The sequence below is a fragment of the Salvia splendens genome, chromosome 22 (genome assembly GCF_004379255.2).
Source record: "Salvia splendens isolate huo1 chromosome 22, SspV2, whole genome shotgun sequence".
In the NCBI taxonomy this organism is placed as follows: domain Eukaryota; kingdom Viridiplantae; phylum Streptophyta; class Magnoliopsida; order Lamiales; family Lamiaceae; genus Salvia; species Salvia splendens.
Genome location: NC_056053.1, coordinates 24956210 through 24977107, shown reverse-complemented (window position 1 = coordinate 24977107; position 20898 = coordinate 24956210). Strand labels below are relative to the sequence as shown.

Here is a 20898-nt window from a genome sequence, read left to right as displayed (position 1 = left end):
TTACGGAATTAAAATTTCGACGCGAATAGGAAAAAAATCCATTAAAAAGAAAAGTACATTTCACCAAATAAAAAAATACATTTCAATAATTACAAACTATATCAATGACGACCCCTACGCTGCCACACTTCTTCAATATTATCGTTCTGGAGTCGAACGTGGGCTTGTTTTTGGTGCGAATGAAGTGAAATTCAACGAGCCGTATATATAGACATTACAAAAAAAATCGGAATTCCGCGGGAGTCGACGCAATGGCGGACGTCCCTGCGGAATTCCGCGGAAGGCCGCGGACCTGCGACGTCCTCAGCTCAATTCCGTATCCGTGCCATTCGTGCCTAATGGCGGACGTCCGCCACGGAATTCCGGCACATCCGTGGGAATTCCGCGGCGAAGTCCGCCATTACGGATGCTCTTAGGCCATCCACAATAGGAATAGCCCAGCAATAGCCCAGCCATAGCCCAGCCACTTCCACATCAGCAGCACTAAAAATCCTCCTGCCACATCATCAAAACAAGCAAATAGCTCAGCAATAGCCCAGCCATAGCCTAGCCACTAATATCCACCTCACTATTAACAAATATATACAAAATGAAATAATTAACAATCACACAATATGCGAAATTTAATTTACGAGACATATACGGGAAAAGTTTAATAATACTATTAAAATTTAAAAAAGTACAATAATTTAAAAAGTACATTAATTAAAAAAAAATACAATAATAAAAAAAAGTACATAAATTTTTAAAAAAATACAATAATAAAAAGAAGTGACAATTCACTCCTCGTCTCCGTCGTCGCCGCCTCCGTCGCTATCGCCTCCGTCGCCACCATCGCCGCCGCCACCACCGCCGCCGCTGCCGCCGTCCTCCCTCCGTATCGCATCCAACTCATCCTGCAGGCTCATGAGCAAGGTTTGAAGCACGCTCTTCTCCACGGGATCCGTCGCCACCCGCCATTCGGAACTAGGATCGCCGGAGTTTGTGACCCGCTACTTCCGGAACTAGGCTCGTTGTTGAGATCCATTTACCGTTGTTGATCTTGAACAGAAATTAAGATAGAGAGAATACTCGTTAAAACAAGTGGTGCGAATGAAAATGACGAACAAAGCGCGTATATAGTGTTTCGAAAAAAAAAATTTATTTTTTCGCGCTAGGCGGTGCGCTGGGCGATCCGGGCGCTGCAATAGCGCCGAACGGACCGCCCAGCGCTGCGCGGTTTCTCTCTCCAATCGCCCGCTGAGCGGCTGCAATAGATCGCCCAGCGAACCGCCCAGCGCCGGCGCTCGGCTGGGCGGTCGCTGGGCGCCTATTGTGGATGGCCTTAGTACAAGTTAAAAAAAAAATTATCAAAAAATCAAAAGTGATTAGTTTTTGTAGATAATTCAAAATATAAAAATAAAAGATAGTATTTGTTACGTAAAGAGAAAATATAACAATAGACTTATTTATATAAAATTTTTAACTTTAATTCTGGATTTAAGTAGATGAATGGAATCATAGCTCGAGTATTAAGGCTTACTTACAATAGACTTATTTTTATAAAACTTACTAGGCATGGACATCCATATATGACGAACAAAAATAATAGGTGGTGTAGAGAGAAAGAGAGTAAAATGTAAATTCTTCATTTTTGCCAAGTTTTAAAATTGTATTAATGTACTTAGCATATATAAATAAGAGAGTAAAATGTAAATTATTCATTTTTTCCAAGTATTAAATTGTATTAATGTACATAGCATATATAAATAAGAGAGTAAAATGTAAATTATTCATTTTTGCCAAGTTTTAAATTGTATTAATGTATAGATAAGAGAGTAAAATGTAAATTTTATTTTTAAGATAAATATCAATACACCCCCAAAAAAATAATACCAGATCGTTTACTAGATTTGGATGGCAAAATAAATTATTCTATCCAATAAAATAATGAGAATAGGTGAGGACTGCATGAGGGCGGCTTATCACAAGAATTGAAAGTCTTACGTCACAAAATCAATGTCAAATTATTGATTTCTAAGATTAGATAGGCAAGTTCGTACATTTCCAATAATAGTCGCTTACGAAAAATTCCAAATTCGTCCCCAAATAATAGACTTAACGATATCCAATGTGACTTTTAATGAAAATAATAGGGAATCACTTTTTTGGATATATGATAGTAGTATTTTATTATTTATTGATTTCTAAGATCTATTTTTGTTGAGTTTTAAGATACAGAAATACAAACAAATTTTCGAACTTGATGCCATCTTTATAGAATTATAGCTGCTGAGTAATTAAAGTTGTACAGAAAATTAATGATAATTGTTGAATAGTTATGTAAACTCCACTTTTTTCGATGTCAGTTTAAATAAATGGTATGGGGTGCTAGGAATCTAGAATTATGATTTTAAAAATCCTCCATTTACTTAATTGATTAATTAATTAAATTCCTCATGCATGTTGCCATCATTTTGTCATCCAACAAAATCCCAAATTGATTAACTATTCTCTACTTAATTCATGCTTTTCAATGTGACACACCCTTTTCAATTCTTTAAGTATTCAATTTTGACTGGTATTGGAAATTTCAAAATCACAATTTGTTCAGTTAATCGTGTGTTTGAAAAGTATTTCACGTAAAAGGAGCTAGTAATATAGACCTCCATGAACATATAATATCAATACGCATAAGTTAGAAAAAAAATGATTTTATTTAGTATTTATTTTTGTTAAGAATTCCATAAAAAAAATTGAGCCCATGAAATTTAGTAGTTATATGTAATAGCTAAAGTGCCACCAAAATTGTTAATGAGTTTTTTTTTAATCAAAGACACACTTTGTGGGCGGGGGTTTAGCCAGACCCCCAACCCGTGAATAAGATCAAAATGTAATGTTCCAAAACATGATCTTAGCCTAAAAGTGACTAAGATCCAAAGCTAGAACATGAAAATGCAAAGCATAGGTCCCACAAGCCGGGATCCTCCATGCTATCGAGAGGAAAAGATGAACTAAATAAACAAAAGGAAGGGACGAGTAAAAAATTAAGCTAACCATCATTGGAACAAGTTCAACCCACATCTATACGTCGGAAACGGAAGTTAGGATATCCTAGCTGGTCCATCCTAACTAGCGCCTTCAGGTATCGAGGCGCAGAGATTGGATCGTAGTATGTAAGGGCAGGGGTCTGGACCCCCTACCTGCCAGAAAGTCGGCAGCCCGGTTCCCTTCTCTGTAGATATGCGAGAAACGAACCTGCCGCTGAGATGTCATACTCCGGACCAAAGCCATGTGATGTCCAAGATCCGCAGAGCCAAGATGTCAAGATGACAACAAGGAAACCAGAGCTGCTGAGTCCAGCTCTACCCAAATGTGTGTAGAGAGCTCCATAGCCATCCCCGAATCAGAGCCAAAAGCTCCGCCTCAAAGCTCGATGATGCAGCAACGGGAGAACAGAAGGCCCGCAAAAGGCCTCCATCAGAACCACGAACCAATCCTCCCTCCCCCGCCTCCAGTGTCGATGTAGAGAAGACACCATCTGTGTTCAACTTCACCCAAGGGGCATTAGGGGATGCCATAGAACCATGAGCGACCGCAGAACACGCTGCCTGGGGGAGAAAGACATGAAATAAACCGACGGCGAACACCCCCTCCAATGAGTCGGGGTGATCCTACCGGCCAGTACAAGAACGTGCAGGTGATGAGTGACCTGCCAAATAACATGTGAGTGACGAAAAGGACGATCGCCATGCTTGCAGCCGTTCCTCTCCGTCCAAAGAAACCAAGCAATCAAACAGGGAACAAGAAAACTAATATGCATAGGGGGAGCCCTCTGGAGAGAGGACCTCCGCCAGTGACCTAGTCTAAGTGAACTTAATGAGTTCGACTGGGCAAAGCATGTTACAAACGAAATACAAACAAAATTAATATAGTATTTTTTTAAAAAAATAAGATAAATAAAAACCTCATGAAAAATTATGCCAAAAAGGGGACGTGTACTACCATATTACTATCATAGAAACTTACGAGAAAGTAACAAAATAATGCAGTAGTATAAAAAAGAAACATTTTAATCTAATACGAAGTATATTTTTTTGGAGCTTGTTGATAACTTATTTATAGCGCAACTTAAGTGAATAGTTCAACAAAATAACTACCAGATGTTATGAATATATAAAAAAATAGTAAAAATTAAATCATTTACGGTTTGCTTGTTTTATAATATTTTCTCCTTTTTAATTATAAAAATTGTCGTCAATGATCTCAGATAACCGGACAAATTTAATTAAATAAAATGACCATAAGTAAATAAGTCTGATAATAACAATAACGAGCTACGAATATAATAAAACCCTTTACTCTAATCAATAGTTTTAGCAAATGGCCCAATTAAGGAGAAAAATAGAGCATGAAATATGCCCGACCCAGTAAAGTTATGGGCTGCAGAATTCTGGCCCAAATGACGTACGTGGGCTTAGCTTAAGTAATAAAATTGGAACACTCAAACGAAAAATCCAAAATAGAAAGAGTTTCTGTTTCTAGAAAATGGATGATGAAGCAGTAAAAATAGAACCCTTTTAATATGTGCTTGTTATAATAATTTCTTCACCTTTTAATTATAAAAATTATCGTCTAATGATGGTCTCACATATTTAATTGAATAGAATGACTTTAACTCAATAGTAATAAAAACAAAGAGCTAAAAATATAATAAATCCCTCTACTCTGATTGATTATTTTATGGCCACTTCTAACAAATGGTCCGACGACCTACCTATTACATATTATTTGCTACCGAAGGCCCAATTAAAATTTAGGAGAAAAATATAGCAACAAACAGGCCCGGCCCAATAAATGTTGGGGGCTGCAGAATTCAAGCTCAAATGATGTATATGGGTTTAGCTTCAATGGCAAAATTGAGAAAATCGAATCAATCCACTCGATTTTTTGAGCAAGCCTCAACAATTTTTATTCATCCTTGTCGTAACTCATCGAAGCAGAGATAAGTGCCATAGAGACAGGCAATCTGTGCAACTCTTATTGCAATTATAAGCATTTTCTTTTGAAGACTTTCATTTTTCTTCCTCATATGCACCATATCTTGCAAGGTCGGCATCTGTGAACAATATTAGTGAAATAAGTTGACAGGTTCTACTAATTAAGAGCATAAAAAGGAGTAATAAATCAAGGTATTAGAAATATAGACAAGGGAAGTTAAGATCATTAGTTGAGACAGGTTGTTTGTGGAAAGTATACTATTAGAAATGGGCCACTCACCCCTTAAAAGGCCTCATAAGGGGGAGGGTTATCCACACTTATATAGATTAGATGGGATCTTCACCAAGTCGATGTGGGACAGAATTTAGAGGATTTAACACGCCCCCTCACGTGTGGGCCGGAAAGGACATCGGGGCCCGCTCTGATACCATATTAGAAATGGGCCACTCACCCCTTAAAAGGCCTCATAAGGGGGAGGGTTATCCACACTTATATAGATTAGATGGGATCTTCACCAAGTCGATGTGGGACAGAATTTAGAGAATTTAACATATACAATGTGGCCTACAAGATAATATAGGATAAAGTCATCATGATGGGCGGTCGAGCACAGTCGTGCGAAGATCGGTTTGTGGGAGATTTGCTAAAGATGGGAATATCTGCTGAGGAAATCGGGTTTATAGGCTACTTTGCCTTTAAAATAACGTAAATGTACCCATTTTGTTATCTATTCCATAAATGGGAAAAACGCCACTCTCGTTGGCGTGTTTTAAGTGAAAACGCCACCCGTATTGGCGTTTTACAACGTATGTGTCGTCGTATTGCATGTACGTTGAAAGACGCCGACGCGGTTGGCGTTTGAACCAAAAACGCCAATCCCACTGGCGTGTTTCAAAAAACGCCAATTCGGGTGGCGTTTTTCATGCCTTCCGCCGTGAAAAAAAGGCCAAAAATTATCCCAAGTTATACACGCCAATGGGATTGGCGTGTTTCAACCTTTCAAGGCAAACTCTCGTTCAGGCATTTCATCAAACACTTGGAGGGCAAACTTTCGTTCAGGCATTTCATCAAACAGTTGGTTCAAAATAATAGCTCAGATGCAGCGCAACATGCTGATTCTTCCGTAGCAGGTTCGCCTTCTAGACTTGCTCCAGTTACGAAGATTGAATATATGGTTGGTTTACATGAAGGTTTGGTGGAAATAAAGGGGTGCTTGCCCGATAGTGTGACTTACAATATTTATGTTCAAGCTCTTCTCAAAAGGAGCAAGATGGACGATGTGATTCTTGTCTTGAAAGAGATGACTGCAAGAGGGGGATGCACACTTGGCGCTACCACTTTTACGATGCTGATTGAACCTCTACGAAGGGAAGGCAAAGATAGTGTTTTATTTGATTTGGTTAAGAAACTGTTACCAAAGAAGATATAGGTTAATCTAGTTGGACGATATGTTTGCGTTACATTCTTATCTGGTTGTCAAACCACTATGTTTAGGTAATGAGGTTAATGCTTGAATTGTATTTTGATGGTTGGATTGTGGATATGGATCAAGACTCATTACTTTGATATTTGAAGAAATAATTACTTCGATATAAGGGTATTAGTTATAGTTAACTGTATGACTCACGTTATATTGAGCGAACCTCACAAAAGCATGCCATAAAACAGAATATTAGTATGTGAATGCCTTCAAATACAGAGGCTGCCAACATTTCCTAATTAATCACCCACACCAAAAATAAACAGCACATTAGACTCAAAATATAGCATCATAATCAGGAAAGAAGCATTACCAAATAATGCATCTCCTTGCTCCGCATGATCAAACTCATGTGTTTGTTTTAGCTTTCTCTTTAGCTGTGCTGTTTTTCTTGGTCTGTTTCTCGTCATGTGTTGGCAAATCAAAAACTGGAGTAGTCCAGTCCACATAGGTAAACTTCCTCTTTACTTTCGCAACCTAAATGCGATTGATTCACATAATCTCTCCACTTTGTTGTTGTTTTACAGTAGATGGAAGGGCTAAGGATCCGATGAGTCCAGTTCCAGGTACTCAGCGTCGTGGCCACGATGATGGTGGCGACAAGTTCACCAGATCACACGTAGCGCACAGCTACTCATCAGGCAGCTTGGGGGAGCTCCAGTTCGGAAACATGAGCATCATCACTATGCATACCTGCTCTACACTATATCTAGTACAGAGATCACTTTCAAAAAGCAAAAACTGCCACCAAACACAGAGAAAGATGATCACTACCTAATTTACACATACCTGCTCTCCAAGTGTTTGATGAAATGCCTGAACGGTAGTTTGCCTTGAAAGGTTGAAACACGCCAATCTCATTGGCGTGTATAACTTGGGATAATTTTTGGCCTTTTTTTCACGGCGGAAGGCATGAAAAACGCCACCCGAATTGGCGTTTTTTGAAACACGCCAGTGGGATTGGCGTTTTTCGTTCAAACGCCAACCGCGTCGGCGTCTTTCAATGTACATGCAATACGACGACACATACGTTGTAAAACGCCAATACGGGTGGCGTTTTCACTTAAAACACGCCAACGAGAGTGACGTTTTTCCCATTTATGGAATAGATAACAAAATGGGTACATTTACGTTATTTTAAAGTTATTTTAAAGGCAAAGTAGCCTATAAACCCGATTTCCTCAATATCTGCTATCCTTATTTTTAGTTCATAAGTAGGAATTGATCATTTCAATATTATTATTATACTACTAGTATTTGTTTATCAGATTTGTTTTAGAGTTGCGATAGATGATGACTGCTTTAGTAGGGAGTATCATCTTTTGAGAAGACAATAATTTGTACACTTGTTCTGTTTGCTTTTTTTCTTTCAGTTTTTTTATCAAATACATTGCGTTCATTTTTCTTCAAATACAGTATTCTCTTGATCCATTCATCGAATATCTGTAGTGTGAATTGTTAGATTTGAGTTATTTCTTAGAACACCTCTTGTGCTTCGCTCTACTGCCTAATTGAGTTGTAATTCCAGCCTTTACTCCTAACACTTTTAACATTGGTTAATAATTATAGATTTTTTTCAATATCTTCGATGTTTGAAACCCACAGAAACCAAATAAGAGCACTGAATTCAAATCCACTGGTAACTAATTTCTAGCACCATATTCAATTGATTCTACAGAAACCAAAAACAAATACAAATATGAGCAACTAACCTCAATTTTATCATGCGTAAGAATATGACGGCGACTAGCGCACAGCTCCAAAAAAACAGCCTGCAGTAGATATCGCATGAAAGGTAATTATCTTTACGGATTAGTATTGTTCAGATATTTTTGTTTGAGGATGAAATGCTCATTTTGTGTTTAGCGACATTTTTTTATAAATGTTGTTTAGTGTATTTCAAGTTTATATTTCTAAAAGTTTATACTTATTTTTTAATAAAAAAAAGAAAAATTCAAAATTGGGACTGGATACCCGAGTCGGGTATTCGGATACCCAAAATTAGTTTCGGACCGAGTATTGGGTATTAGTTTTTGGGAAATTCCGGATCGTACACCCAAAATTTTCGGATCAGGTATCTGTACCCAATTTGACTGGCCTAACCAATTCTACAATAGCCAATTATTTTGAGAATTAACTGAGCCGATGAAGAGATCAGGCATGAAAGGTTTTAGGAGTAAAGGGCTGGAATTCTAACTCAATTAGGCAGTAGAGCGGAGCACAAGAGGTGCTCGATGAAAGGATCAAGAGAATACTGTAATAGAAGAAAGATGAACTCAATATATTTGATAAAATGACTGAAAGAGAAAAAGGCAAACAGAATAACTGTCCAAATTGTTGATCTCTCTCCGAATGTGATGGTACCTACTACAGATATTTCTAACTTTAGCAAATCTCCCACAAACTAATCTGCGCACCATACTAACTGACTGATGATTGTGCTCAACCATCATCATGCTGACTATATCCCGCAATATCTTGTTGGCCACATTTGTATACTTCCCACAAACAACCTGTCTCAACTAATGATCTTAACTTCCCTTGTCCATCTTTCTAATACCTTGTTTTACCTGTCAACTCATTTCACTAATAAGCATTGTTTACAGATGCCGACCTTGCAAGATATGGTGCATATGTGGAAGAAAAATGAAACTCTTTATTCAATTCTATTTAAGCGGTATGATTCAAATTTTCATTTATGCTAAATTTATAGAGAAACATTATTTTATGATACACATCAATAATCTGTCTTTTTTTAGCACTTTTTCGTACGGCATATATAGAAGCAACAAAGTATGGTGCCAAGGTTATACTTGGTGATAGACCTGCAGAGGTGAGCTACTTTTCTCCTTTTGTTTACTACCGATATAAAGTAACGGCCAATTTTGACAAACTTGCATCTTTATCCCTTTTCACTGCCTATAGCTAGAAAATCGCCCCCACATCACTGCCCAGTTGCTAGTTTTTTCTTTTGGTGATAGATTACACATTTGAGATAGATATTGGGCCAACACTTCTCTTTGGCAACTCTACCTGCAACTTACAAGATAACAAAGCATTAGAGTGCCACAAGACCTCGCAGAGAAGGTGTACTTATTCACCTTATGCTCCCTCGGTCCCCTAAAAATATATGGACCAACCTTATTAGTTGTGTTATGTGTGGGTGGTGAATATATTTCCCAAAATATAAGATAGACTAATTATGTGGAACGAACTAAAATGGTAAAAGGAAACTATTTTTCTGAGACGAGGGAGTAAAATATTGAAAGATACTCATCCATCTCCAAAAATTAGACTTTGGGGATGATGCGAGTTTTGATGCTAAACTGGTAAAATACGAGAGAAAAGGAGAAAAATAGTTGAAGCAGCATTAGTGGTTACTGGACAGTCAAATTCACTTCATTAGTAGTATAGCGTGATAGAAAAAGTTTTCAAAATAAAAAAAAGTGGACTAATTTAGATGGATGGACCAAAATTGAAAAAATGGACTATTTTTGGGAACATAGGAGTAATATCTTGTAGAGGTGAAAGTAAGAGAGGGAAAGAGAATAGGAAAGATAAGAGCATCTCCAATAACCGGCGTCACCACCGCGACGCCGATTTTTCGCCCACGCCGGTTTGACGCTGAACCATTGGAACCGGCGTGGGCGAAATCGGCGTCAAAATCGGCGTCGCCATGCCGATTCCCGCGCTGACGCCGGTTCCGACGCCGATCCTCACGGGCGCCATTGTGCGTCCCGGATCGGCGCCAAACCGGCGTCGGATTTAATTTTTTTTTTTTGGTTTTTCGAAAAAACTATATATACGCGCGTTGAACCTCATTTTCATTCGCACCACTTGTTTTAACGAGTACTCTCTCTCTCTACCTTACTTTCTGTACAAGATCAATAACGAGCAATGGAGAACAACTACGAAGGTACTCCAGTTAATCCTGGGGGATGGTCTCAGACTCCCCCGCCTCCCGGTGTAGGGTCTCAGACGCCCCCGACTCCCGGGGCAGGGTCCCATACTTCCCCGGCTCTTGGGGGAGGTGGTTGGCCTCCGATGAGCGGGTACTACAACATGTACCCGTGGCAGCATATGATTCCGGGGTGGGCACCCGGCATGCAGCCCCCTATGCAGATGATGCCGGGGTGGGCACCCGGCATGCAGCCACCGGCGCAACAGATGATTCCCCCGGCGCAGGGGACGCACGGGGGGGACAACGCCTATCGGCTGACTTTTGATTTTTCCACCGGTTCTTCGCACACATCGACCCCAACGGATGCACAGTATACGGAGACCTTCTCCTTAGCGGACTTGGGTTTTGATATTAACGAGGTTTCGGAAACTCTCATTCAAAGCCAGGGAGTAGGGCGGGGTAAGAAGAAGGGCAAGGCGAAGAAGGTCGGCGAGTCGTCGCAGTCCCAAGCCGAAATCCGGGGCCGGAGGAAGTGGACAGACGCAGAGAACGTTGCGGTTGCCAAGGCGTGGGTGAGTGTCTGCGACGATCCTCTGGTTTCGAACAACCAGAGGATCGTCAACTTGTGGGCCAAGATAGCCGCAGCCTACAGGGCATTTTGCCCTGAAGGGAGACCGTGCACCGGGGAGGAGGTCCGGAAGTGCTGGGACCGAATCAGGGCTGGCGTCTCTCGATTTTCGGGTTTGTACGCCAACGCCCTCCGCATGCAGACCAGTGGCCAAACAGAGGAAGACTGCAGGAGGATTGCGGAGAGAGACTACCCCGATCCGGATTAGAAGTACTATGAGTTCACCTACTGGAACTGCTACGTTGTGCTCAACGAGTCGGAGAAATTCCGGGCAGGCGTCGACGCTGGCTGGCCGAAGAGGCAGAGACTGAACTATACCGGAGATTATAGCGGCAGCAGCGGTGGTTCGTCAGACCTCCCTAAGACGGCCCAGGAGGTCCCGACTCCTGGGTCGTTCGGTCGCCGACCTCGCCCGGTTGGGCAAAGGCGGGCGCAGCAGGTTGCGAGGGGGGCACCCCAAGTTCCCAGGACGTCCATTCGGCATCCCCCCTCGGCAGGTCTACCGAGGAGCTCAAATTCTTCGCGCGCCAACAAACGCGCGCTCAAATGGTGAAGACCTTAGCCGACTTCCAAGCGGTGGTGGACCCCGAGGTGAAGGATTTTCTTCGTGTATTGCTCCAGAGCCAGCGTGAAGAATTGGAGGCGATGAGGAGGGACACCGGCGGGAATAGCCGCGGCGTAGGTGGCGACGGAGGCGGCGGCGACGACGGTGAAGAAGCGCTGGGCGACGACGGAGACGAGGACGACGGCGATGAGTGATTTTGTTTTACTTTTTTAAATTAATGTACTTTTTAATTTTTGTACTTTTTTTTATATTATTGTACTTTTTAAATTTTAATATTATTATTCGAATTTTCCGTATTTGTCTCGTAAATTAAATTCCGTATGTTGATACAAGTGTAAATTAAATTATATAATTGTTATTAGTGATGTGGATAGGTAGTGTGAAGGCTATGTGAGAGCTATTTGATGTCCAGTTGAAGTGGCAAGCTGATGTGGCAGGAGAATTGTAGTGCTGATGATGTGGCAGTGTGAAGGCTATTTGATGGCTATTTGACGTCCGTGCTTATTGGAGATGCTCTAAAGAATGAGAAAAGGTGGATAAAGTATGAAAAATGTTTTCCTTTTTGAAATGACCCTATTTTTCGTGTACATTATAAATTACAAAATGTGACTATTTTTCGTGGGCGGGGGACCGAGGGAGTAACATTAAAAGGCTCACTTTTGGTTTATGTAGCTGATCGAGGCAAAAAAGAGTGGAAAGGTTGATGTTGACACGATGAAGAGACGAAGCAAGATTTGAAAAATCGATATCCATGAGCGCGATGAGTTTGTTGTTTTAATTCTTCATATAATTGCAATATTGCATGTTTGATTGTTCATTCTCAAATCTCAATCTATGGTGTACAGATATATGTGTTTCAAATTAGAGCAAATATATGGAATCAATTTGAACTTTAATCTAAATAGAATGACTATAATGATAAAAATAATGATCTACTTATATAAATAGAATCCCTGTACTCGAATCGATTATTTTGTGGCCCGACTTTCATATATTTGCTCTAAAAGCCCAATTATTATTAGAAAAATAAAACTTTAAACGGCCTAGTCCGATAATTATATATGCATCTACTTTTGGGCCCAAAGCATGTATATGGGCCTACTTGCCTTTGAAATAATAATACTATTAGCAACAATATATACAATTAGTAAAATCTACTTATATTATCATTCTTATTTTTCTAGAGGAGAAATTGGTTCAATTTTTAATTTGCTAATATCTACACATTTTCCATTAGTGATTACAAATTAAATCACTCATGGTTGTTTTGCAAGGATCATTCTCTTAGGATGTGTAGAATTCGTAGTCTTGGAGCTCTTGATGAGGCTGTCTTTCTCCAATGGGCACGACTCATGGAGTCATGGGATGCGGTCCAGTCCCATGAGTCGAGCCACTACTACTCGTGGAGTAGAGCTGGGGACACTGGTTTGCCTCGTGCTTTCTCTCTCATCCGTTAAAAAATTATCGAAAGAGCACTAGCGGAGTGTGTTGTGGGATTCGTTAACAACAAATCCGGCAATGCAACTCTCCCCGTACACGGTGAATGAGACTAAAACGATGGAGAAAGTGTAGTTGGCCCCATCTAATGGATCGGGCCAAATGAGAAATTCACAAAATCTTGGACAAATTAATGCTAAGAGGTCTTGAATTTGTAATCAAGTTGATAAAAAGTTGTGTAGTGGTAAGCAAAAAGAGGATATGAATAATTTTTTGGTGGGGTGGGCTTTTGAGTTTGAATTGAGTGGAATATTAGTAGCCAAGTTGATGGAGAAAGAAAAGGTGTGGTGCTTCCCAACGCCTAGTCCCTCTCCAATTTGGGTTGGATGTATGAAATATGACAATAATATTTTAAATTTCAAATTTTGAAATCTCAAAAACAATAATTTTCATGTGTTTTGTTGTGATAATAATGGTACTTGCACCACGATTCTTACAAAATACTGAAAATTCAACGAAGTCATATACACAAGCAATAATTTAGCTTGATAGGGGCTTAAGTCCCTCGTTGCTTCTCTGTGCGTGGCCACTGTCTCCCATTGCCAATTGCTACTTTTGCTAGCAATAAAGTAGAGGTGGCCAATTTGATTCTTGACTTGGTCCAATGTCAAGCTAGTGTTTGCAGATTTTTTGTAAGAGAATATGTATAGTAGTGTCTTGGCTTTTGTGGGGAAAGATGAGATGTCTAGTTAATGAGTATAGGGTCCATAAAATTGTTCAATTTTGGAGGCTATAACTTGTTTTCCTTTTATCTCTATCATCTTTCAACTTCACCAGTAATATTTAGTGTGTGGATATCTGTATTTGACATGGAAATTGAGAATTTTTTTAATGTTCATCTTTTTAAATTTTAAGGTAAGAATTTTCATTCATTATGCAATGAACATGATTTCTTGATACATGAGTAACATTCCTAACTAGTAGAGTTTGTGCCATCAAAATGTGGTTGCGGCAACGGAAGTAAATTGAAAATCTTTACTTATTTAACACATTGAAGAATTATTAGTTTATTACATTTTAAATTTATAGTAACGTTTCAAAAATCACAATTTTTTTAAATATAATTAATTAGAATATATTACTAACATTTATCGAGGGTATATATGATATTTCAAGCTTTGCAAATGGGTGGAGGACAAATACCTTTCACAAGAATTTCACGGGCCCTCTCTTTTTATACATATCACGTTAGAACCACAAGAAATAATTATATTGTAGGACAACCATAAAAATCATTTTGATACAAATACTAATATATCTAAATAATACATAAATAAATGTTACTGATCCACAGTTCACCCACTCGTTATGATGGATAGAAAACGGGACCGTGTGCCAGCGAAATCTTAGCCACTCTCAATAATAATAATAATAATAATAATAATAATAATAATAATAATAATAATAATAATAATAATAATAATAATAATAATAATAATAATAATATCAATACGAGAGCTGTGCCACATCACATGACTATGGACCCTTGTTATGAACTCTACAAGAAAAGGAAAAAAGATCGATGCTAAAGTGGCAATATTTGAGATCATTTGTTGTTAGAATAGATATTCTTGTGGCCATTGCCAATATTCGTAGCTTCGAATCTCACCAATGAATTAAATAGTACAGTAACTCCTTCGATGGAATTCTATTAATCATGTTCAACCGGGCTTGCGGATTAAGGTTGAAAGTCTCCCAGCGGGTGGGTGGCGAATTTTAACCCGTGATCTCAAGGTCACCACAGTTCTCCGCGCTGCCAACTGCGCTGCGACCCGTCGATAATCATGATTTATTTTGTTCATGTAAATTATCATCACCACAACATATCATATTCTTGCTAGGATGCAACTACAGCTTATAGTTCACATAAATCACAAATAGTAAATCGAAATTATTGAATTATTGCCACAATAATTGCAAAGCCGACTGACTATTTAATACTCCCTCCATCCCTAAAGAATATGCACTTTGGATTTGGCACGCGTTTTAATATAAAATTGGTAAGAGCATCTCCAATGGAGGCAAGCGGACCGGCTATCTGATTCCTGGCACTGGCCGGTCTGCTAGTCGAACCATTGTAGGTGGCGAGCGGAAAAACGGCGAGAATTTCGGCGAGCGCACGTCGATTATTGAGCGCTGGCCGATGCGCTCGCCGATCGGTTGGCCGCCATTGTAGGCGAGTGATCGGCCAGCACTTTTTTTAAAACACTATATATACGCGATTTACACGTCATTTTCATTCGCACCGCTTGTTTTAACGAGTTCTCTCTCTCACTTAATTTCTGTACAAGAGCAATAAAGCAAAATGGAGAACAACAACGAGTCTACTCCAGTGACGAGCGGGTCTCAAACTCCCACGGCACCCGTGGGAGGTGGATGGGGTCCGATGGCCGGGTACTACAACATGTAACATTGGCAGCAGATGATGCCCGGGATGGCAGCCGGGGGTAGTATGCCGGGATGGCAGGGGATGCAGGGCGGGCAAGTGATGCCGGGCAGGCAGGGGGTACCCGAGATGCAAATGATGCCGGGGTGGGCAGCCGGGATGCAGATGATGTCGGGGTGGCAGCCCGGGATGCAGGGGACACCGGGGGGGCAATGTCTATCGCCCCAGTCTTAATTTTTTGACTGCTTCTTCGCACACATCGGCCCCATCGGAGACGCAGTTCACTGGGTGTTAGACTTTCTCCTTAGAGGAGTTAGGGATAGATCTCGAGGATGCGGACACTCCCGTTCAAACGGGGGGAGTAGGGCGGGGTCGGGGCGCACCAAAGAAGAAGAAGGGCAATGGGGAAGGGCAAAAGGGTGATCGGCGAGTCGTCGCAGCCGGCTGATGACGACATCCCGGCACGGAGGAAGTGGGCGGATGCGGAGAACGTCGCGCTGTCCAAGGCTTGGGTGAGTGTGTGCACAAGATCTTAGCTGAATGGAGGGAGCAACTGACCCCGTGTAGAAGAGGTTTCTTCACTCAATGCTCGAGAGTGTGCAGGTCGATTTGGATGCCGCCTCGGCACAGTTGGAGGGCTCAGACGCGGGCTCAGATGCCGCATATATGGGGGTCCCGGATAGCGGCGACGAGGAGTGAGGCGGAGGCGGGGGCTCGTGTGTGGAAGAGGGTTTTTTTTTAAAATTAATGTGATTTTTTTAATTAATGTACTTTTTTAAATTTTACTATTATTATTGAATTTTCTCATATCTGTGTCGTAAATTTAATTCCATATTTTGTGTGATTGTTAATTATTTATTTTTTATAATTTTGTTTATTGTGGCTAGCATATTGCTTGTGCAGTTGTTTGTCCTGATGATGTGGCAGAAGGAGTTTTTAGTGCTGATGATGTGGCAGAAGGAGTTTGTGGCTAGTCTATGGCTGACTTATTACCATTGTGGATGCTCTAAAGTAAGAGAGAGGTAGAGAGAAAAAGTAAATAAAGTATTATTAGTGGAGAATGTGTCTCACCTTATTAGAGAGATAAGACTTTCCAAAATTAGAAAGTGCATATTCTTGTGGGACGAATTAAAAAGGAAAGTGTGCATATTCTTAAGGGACGGGGAAAGTAAGTTGTAAAACACATTAGATGCAAAATGTCAAGTGCTCAGAACCTTCTCTTTTATTGAAATGAATTGTGATTTATATTATAATCTCTTATTTTTATAAAGTAATAAATGGGTATCAAACTCAAGGTATTCATGCAACAAGACGATGGATTCATCATAAATCCAGACAATTTAACTCGAAAACATAATTCATAATTAAACCACAAAATTCATAATTAAATTACTATTAAAATAAGCGAAAGGCAGGAACGAAACAAACAAAATAACCAAATCTTTTCTCTTTTTTTTCTTTTTAAATAATACAAGTAATCTTCAAAAGTCCACAAAACTGGCACGCAATCACCTAAAAACTTTATTTAAAGGAATATTACATAATCATAAGACAAAAAACAAGGGGGAGCAAAATTGCATTCTGAAAAACTCAATACAATTATTTAAAATTCTTTTTGTGGCACACAATCATTTCTCTAACTAAAATAATGTGGCCCCCAAAAAGCTACCATGAAATAAATCTAATACAATTTGATTATTTTAGAACCCATCACTAAATCTCTTTAGAAGAAAATAGTTGAGCATCAGTTTGATAGTAAACTATGTCTCCATTATCACTGACATAATGATCCCTGCTTAGACTTTTCAACAATGTAGGAATCAAGTGAAATGGAACTGGTCCAGATTTTCTGGGCTCTCTGTAGTAATTTCCGAGCACCCTCTTTGCCTCCCTCGTCTGTAAACACCACTCTCATATATTATTTCATCAGTAAAAAACATGTTTAAAAAAATTTGAATTTTCAGGTATTGGAATTAAATTAATTGGAATGTTATGCTACATAACTTATGTTTATATATCATTGATGTTACAAAGTTGCACAAAAATCAAAGATTGATTTGTCCATTTTCTCACTAACTTCAAAAAAGTGAATAAAAGAACAAATCATACTTAGATTTTTATGTCATTTGTAAAAATAACGGCCCCAATAATCAGTTTCAAAATATCAGAATGATAGTACTACACTACTACTAAATTAAAAAAAATCAAAAGGGTACTCACGGATAGTGCTAACATAGATATATAGCATAATATTCCAGTGCAAAAATTAATTAAGATTTAAAGTTGTTGTTATGCAAAGATGATCACGTGATTAGGGACTAATTAAACAAATTTAATTATGAATAGAGATCTCACCGCTTCCACTAAATGGTAATGTGGGATCTGAGGGAAGAGGTGGTGTATAACATGGGTGCCGATATCATGGTGAATTTTGTTGAATATTCCATAATCTTGATCTACTGTTGTCAATCCTCCTCTTAAATAACTCCATTCCTGTTATTACAAGACAAAAAAAGGAAACATTAATAACTACTACTTTCATAGCACATGACTTGTGTCGGAGCACATGACTGGAAATCTCTGATTTAGAAAAAGTTGTTGAGATTCTAATTCAAGATATTTTGTGTAGACATTGTCACTCTTGACTGGACCATGGTCATTCGACTCACTAGACATTATAATAATGAGATACAGTATGAGATAAGCACGTATAAATTGTCCAAGTTGATCTTAACACTTGAGTCAAGATACATTGTCATTGATTCAGTTTTTGGAAAAAAAATGGACACCAAACAACAGAAAGTAGTGAACATAATCTCTAGTCATAGAGCAATAGTGGAAACTGAACAATCGCAATATTTTGAACTAATAGTTCAGAGTATTTTCCCAGTTATAACTAGATGTTACCAAATTATAACAAGAATTAGAAAAAATAGCTAATTTAAGTATATGTGACGCGATTTTTGAATTAATGTTTGGAATATATGAATCATAATTAAAAAAAGAGATAGATTTAGGAAAAGACTAAAATACATCTTTTGTGAAAATATATTAAAATACACTGGATGGGTAGGTGAGATTTTCAGCTAAACAAATACTAATATAGTCGATTTGAATGTAGATATTTGTGTTAAATAATGTGGCATTAATATTGGGAAATATATGCTAGTGACAGAACTAAAACTAAAATAGAAATAAAACTGAATTAAAATAATACCTTGCTGCGGTACCATGGTAGCTTCTTGTCGTAACCATGGTGATGCAAATATGTCACCGTGTCCAACCACACAACGAATATCTACAAGATTTGAACCCATGACTTCAGAATTTTATTCTAAGATGATAGTTATTTAAATTACGAAATTTGATAATTTCATTAATAGCTATTATCCTTACGATTTATTTGATATGAGTATAACAATATTCTTCTCTATTTCGTATTGTGTCTCATTTGGACTTAATTCGAAATAGCAATACTCTCGAATTCATAGCAGCGTCTTACCAAATAAGGCACACCGTAGAGCTTGAATAACATGGTTGGGCCAACAATGGTGGAAGCATAGAGGAGAGAAGCAACCATTGCAGCCCAACAAATGGTGGAAGTGATTACCAAATCTCTCTCATTGGGTTTGAACAAACTGCTATCTGGGTTGAAATGAGATCCAGATTTTCCGGGACTTCTATACCACTGAAATTAAATAAATAAATTTAATTTAATTTCCTACGTTGGAAATGTGAATTATTTAGATGAGAGAGAGAACCATACCAAGTAGAGAGGGTAGGCAAACATGGGGAATGGGATTTTGTATCTCAAGAATTTGGTTGAGAAATCTAGCTGCTTGTATACATTTTCAGGCAGCTGCAGTTAATAAATTAACTTATTAATCAATCTCTATGATAAAAAAATTCAAGAAGTTATTTAGAAAAAAATGTTTCAAGAAATGTTTACCGGCACCCATGACTCGTCCTTCTCCACATGACCATGATTCTGGTGGTGTGTTCTATGGCTAATTCGCCTAAGCAAAAATACAGATCTATATTAGCCATATTTGTGTGACATTTGTGACAAAAAAAATAATATTATCATCCTTTATCAGCACGAGTTTTAATAAAAGAGATTATAGTATTCGAATGAGAAAATGTTTATAAACCGATCAAGAATCGAGATCAATTTTTAACAAAAGTAATTGTAGCATTGCGAAGAAAAATGTCTCATCTTAAAGATAGATGCAGAATAAATGAAAACAGACTAATTTTTGTGAAAAGAAACTATTATTTGTAGACGGAATGGGAACGAGTCTTAATAAAAGTAATAGCATTGCCAAAATAATGTCTAAATCCTAAAGGTAGATACAGAGTAAATGGAAATCAGCTATAATTTTTATGACCGAGCTAAAATAACAAACGAGACTATTATTTGTGAACGGAAGTAGATGATGCAAAAACATAAAAATGTTTTCCAGTAGAAATACTAACCATCCATGATAAGGTACAAGAATTGAAGAATGTAGTATGTGTCCCACCACGTTATTTAGCGTGGTGCTGTCTGAAAAACTCCCGTGCCCACTGCAATGAATCAGCATGCACTAAATTGAATACCAATACAAAGTTTATACCACAATAAATAAATTAAAATGCATTCATACATATACTACATACTATCAATCTTGGTATTACAATTATAGGAGCTACAAAATAATAGTATAATAATTGTTCGATTTGTCAATGTAGCTTTAACATCCAATCATAGTAGTCTTTCTACTTCTCATTAATTATAGAAATTGGCATTGATACGTATAATAATAAATAAAGAAAAGATTTTTATAAAATGAGATATGAATAAATCAATTAAATACACAAACAATACACTAGTAAATGAGAAACGACTGTATTAGTGAGATTTAATTTATAACTAAATAAAGCAAAATGTGAATCGAATAAACAAAAAAAAAGGAAATGAAATTACCAATCGTGGCCGAGGACGAACAAGGCCCAAAACATGGTGCCCTGCGCCGCCCAGTAAATCGGCCAGAAGATCCAGCTGTCGAGGTAGGCGGCGGCGGCGAGGAGCGCGGCGACGGCTATCAGATCCCAGGCGACGTAGCTGAGGGAGCGCAGGGGGTCCTTCACCCAGCAATGCGGCGGGATCGCGGCGCGGATGTCGGCGATTTTGAACGGCGGCGGCGCGGCGGGGTCGAATTTGTCGGCGGCACGCTTTCCGATTCCTTCGAGCTGCTCGCATTGGCCGGCGTAAGCCTCTCCTCCTTCAGCGCCACTCTCGGAGAGACGGGCACCGGAAGAAACGGCCATTTTTGGGGGGGATTTGGAGACGAGGAGCTGGTTCTCAGTTGGAAGGAGTAGAATAGGCGTGAGGGGGAATATATATACTATATAGAGAGAGAGAGAGAGATGTGTGTGCGCATATACGTGTTGGTGTGTGTGGAGGAGAGAGGTAGTGACT

General features: G+C 38.9%; 1 protein-coding gene and 2 long non-coding RNA genes across 3 annotated transcripts; 1 reads left to right on the top strand and 2 right to left on the bottom strand.

The window, feature by feature from the left end:
- Positions 1-4633: 4633 nt before the first annotated feature.
- LOC121787428 lies at positions 4634-6911 on the bottom strand. Its single transcript, XR_006047495.1, has 2 exons — positions 6774-6911; positions 4634-5098 (listed from the first exon to the last, which is right to left on the bottom strand). It is a non-coding gene; the product is annotated as an uncharacterized LOC121787428 (long non-coding RNA).
- A 1245-nt stretch (positions 6912-8156) lies between these two features.
- Positions 8157-9243, top strand: LOC121787427. Its single transcript, XR_006047494.1, has 3 exons — positions 8157-8255; positions 9067-9137; positions 9220-9243. It is a non-coding gene; the product is annotated as an uncharacterized LOC121787427 (long non-coding RNA).
- Positions 9244-16935: 7692 nt separating this feature from the next.
- Positions 16936-20864, bottom strand: LOC121786158 (omega-3 fatty acid desaturase, endoplasmic reticulum-like). The gene is made up of 8 exons (XM_042184713.1): positions 20404-20864; positions 19914-20003; positions 19387-19453; positions 19204-19296; positions 18940-19125; positions 18655-18735; positions 17793-17930; positions 16936-17333 (listed from the first exon to the last, which is right to left on the bottom strand). Exons 1-8 carry the CDS (start codon positions 20745-20747, stop codon positions 17151-17153), a joined length of 1182 nt encoding a protein of 393 aa, XP_042040647.1. The 5' UTR covers positions 20748-20864; the 3' UTR covers positions 16936-17150.
- Between the last annotated feature and the right edge of the window lie 34 nt (positions 20865-20898).

Coding starts and splice junctions, on each gene's coding strand:
- LOC121786158 (XM_042184713.1), bottom strand. CDS start 20,747: ATGGCCGTTTCTTCCGGTGCCCGTCTCTCCGAGAGTGGCGCTGAAGGA. Junction 20,004..20,403: donor TTCGTCCTCGGCCACGATTG/GTAATTTCATTT, acceptor GATTCATTGCAG/TGGGCACGGGAGTTTTTCAG. Junction 19,126..19,203: donor TTGCCTACCCTCTCTACTTG/GTATGGTTCTCT, acceptor ATTTAATTTCAG/TGGTATAGAAGTCCCGGAAA.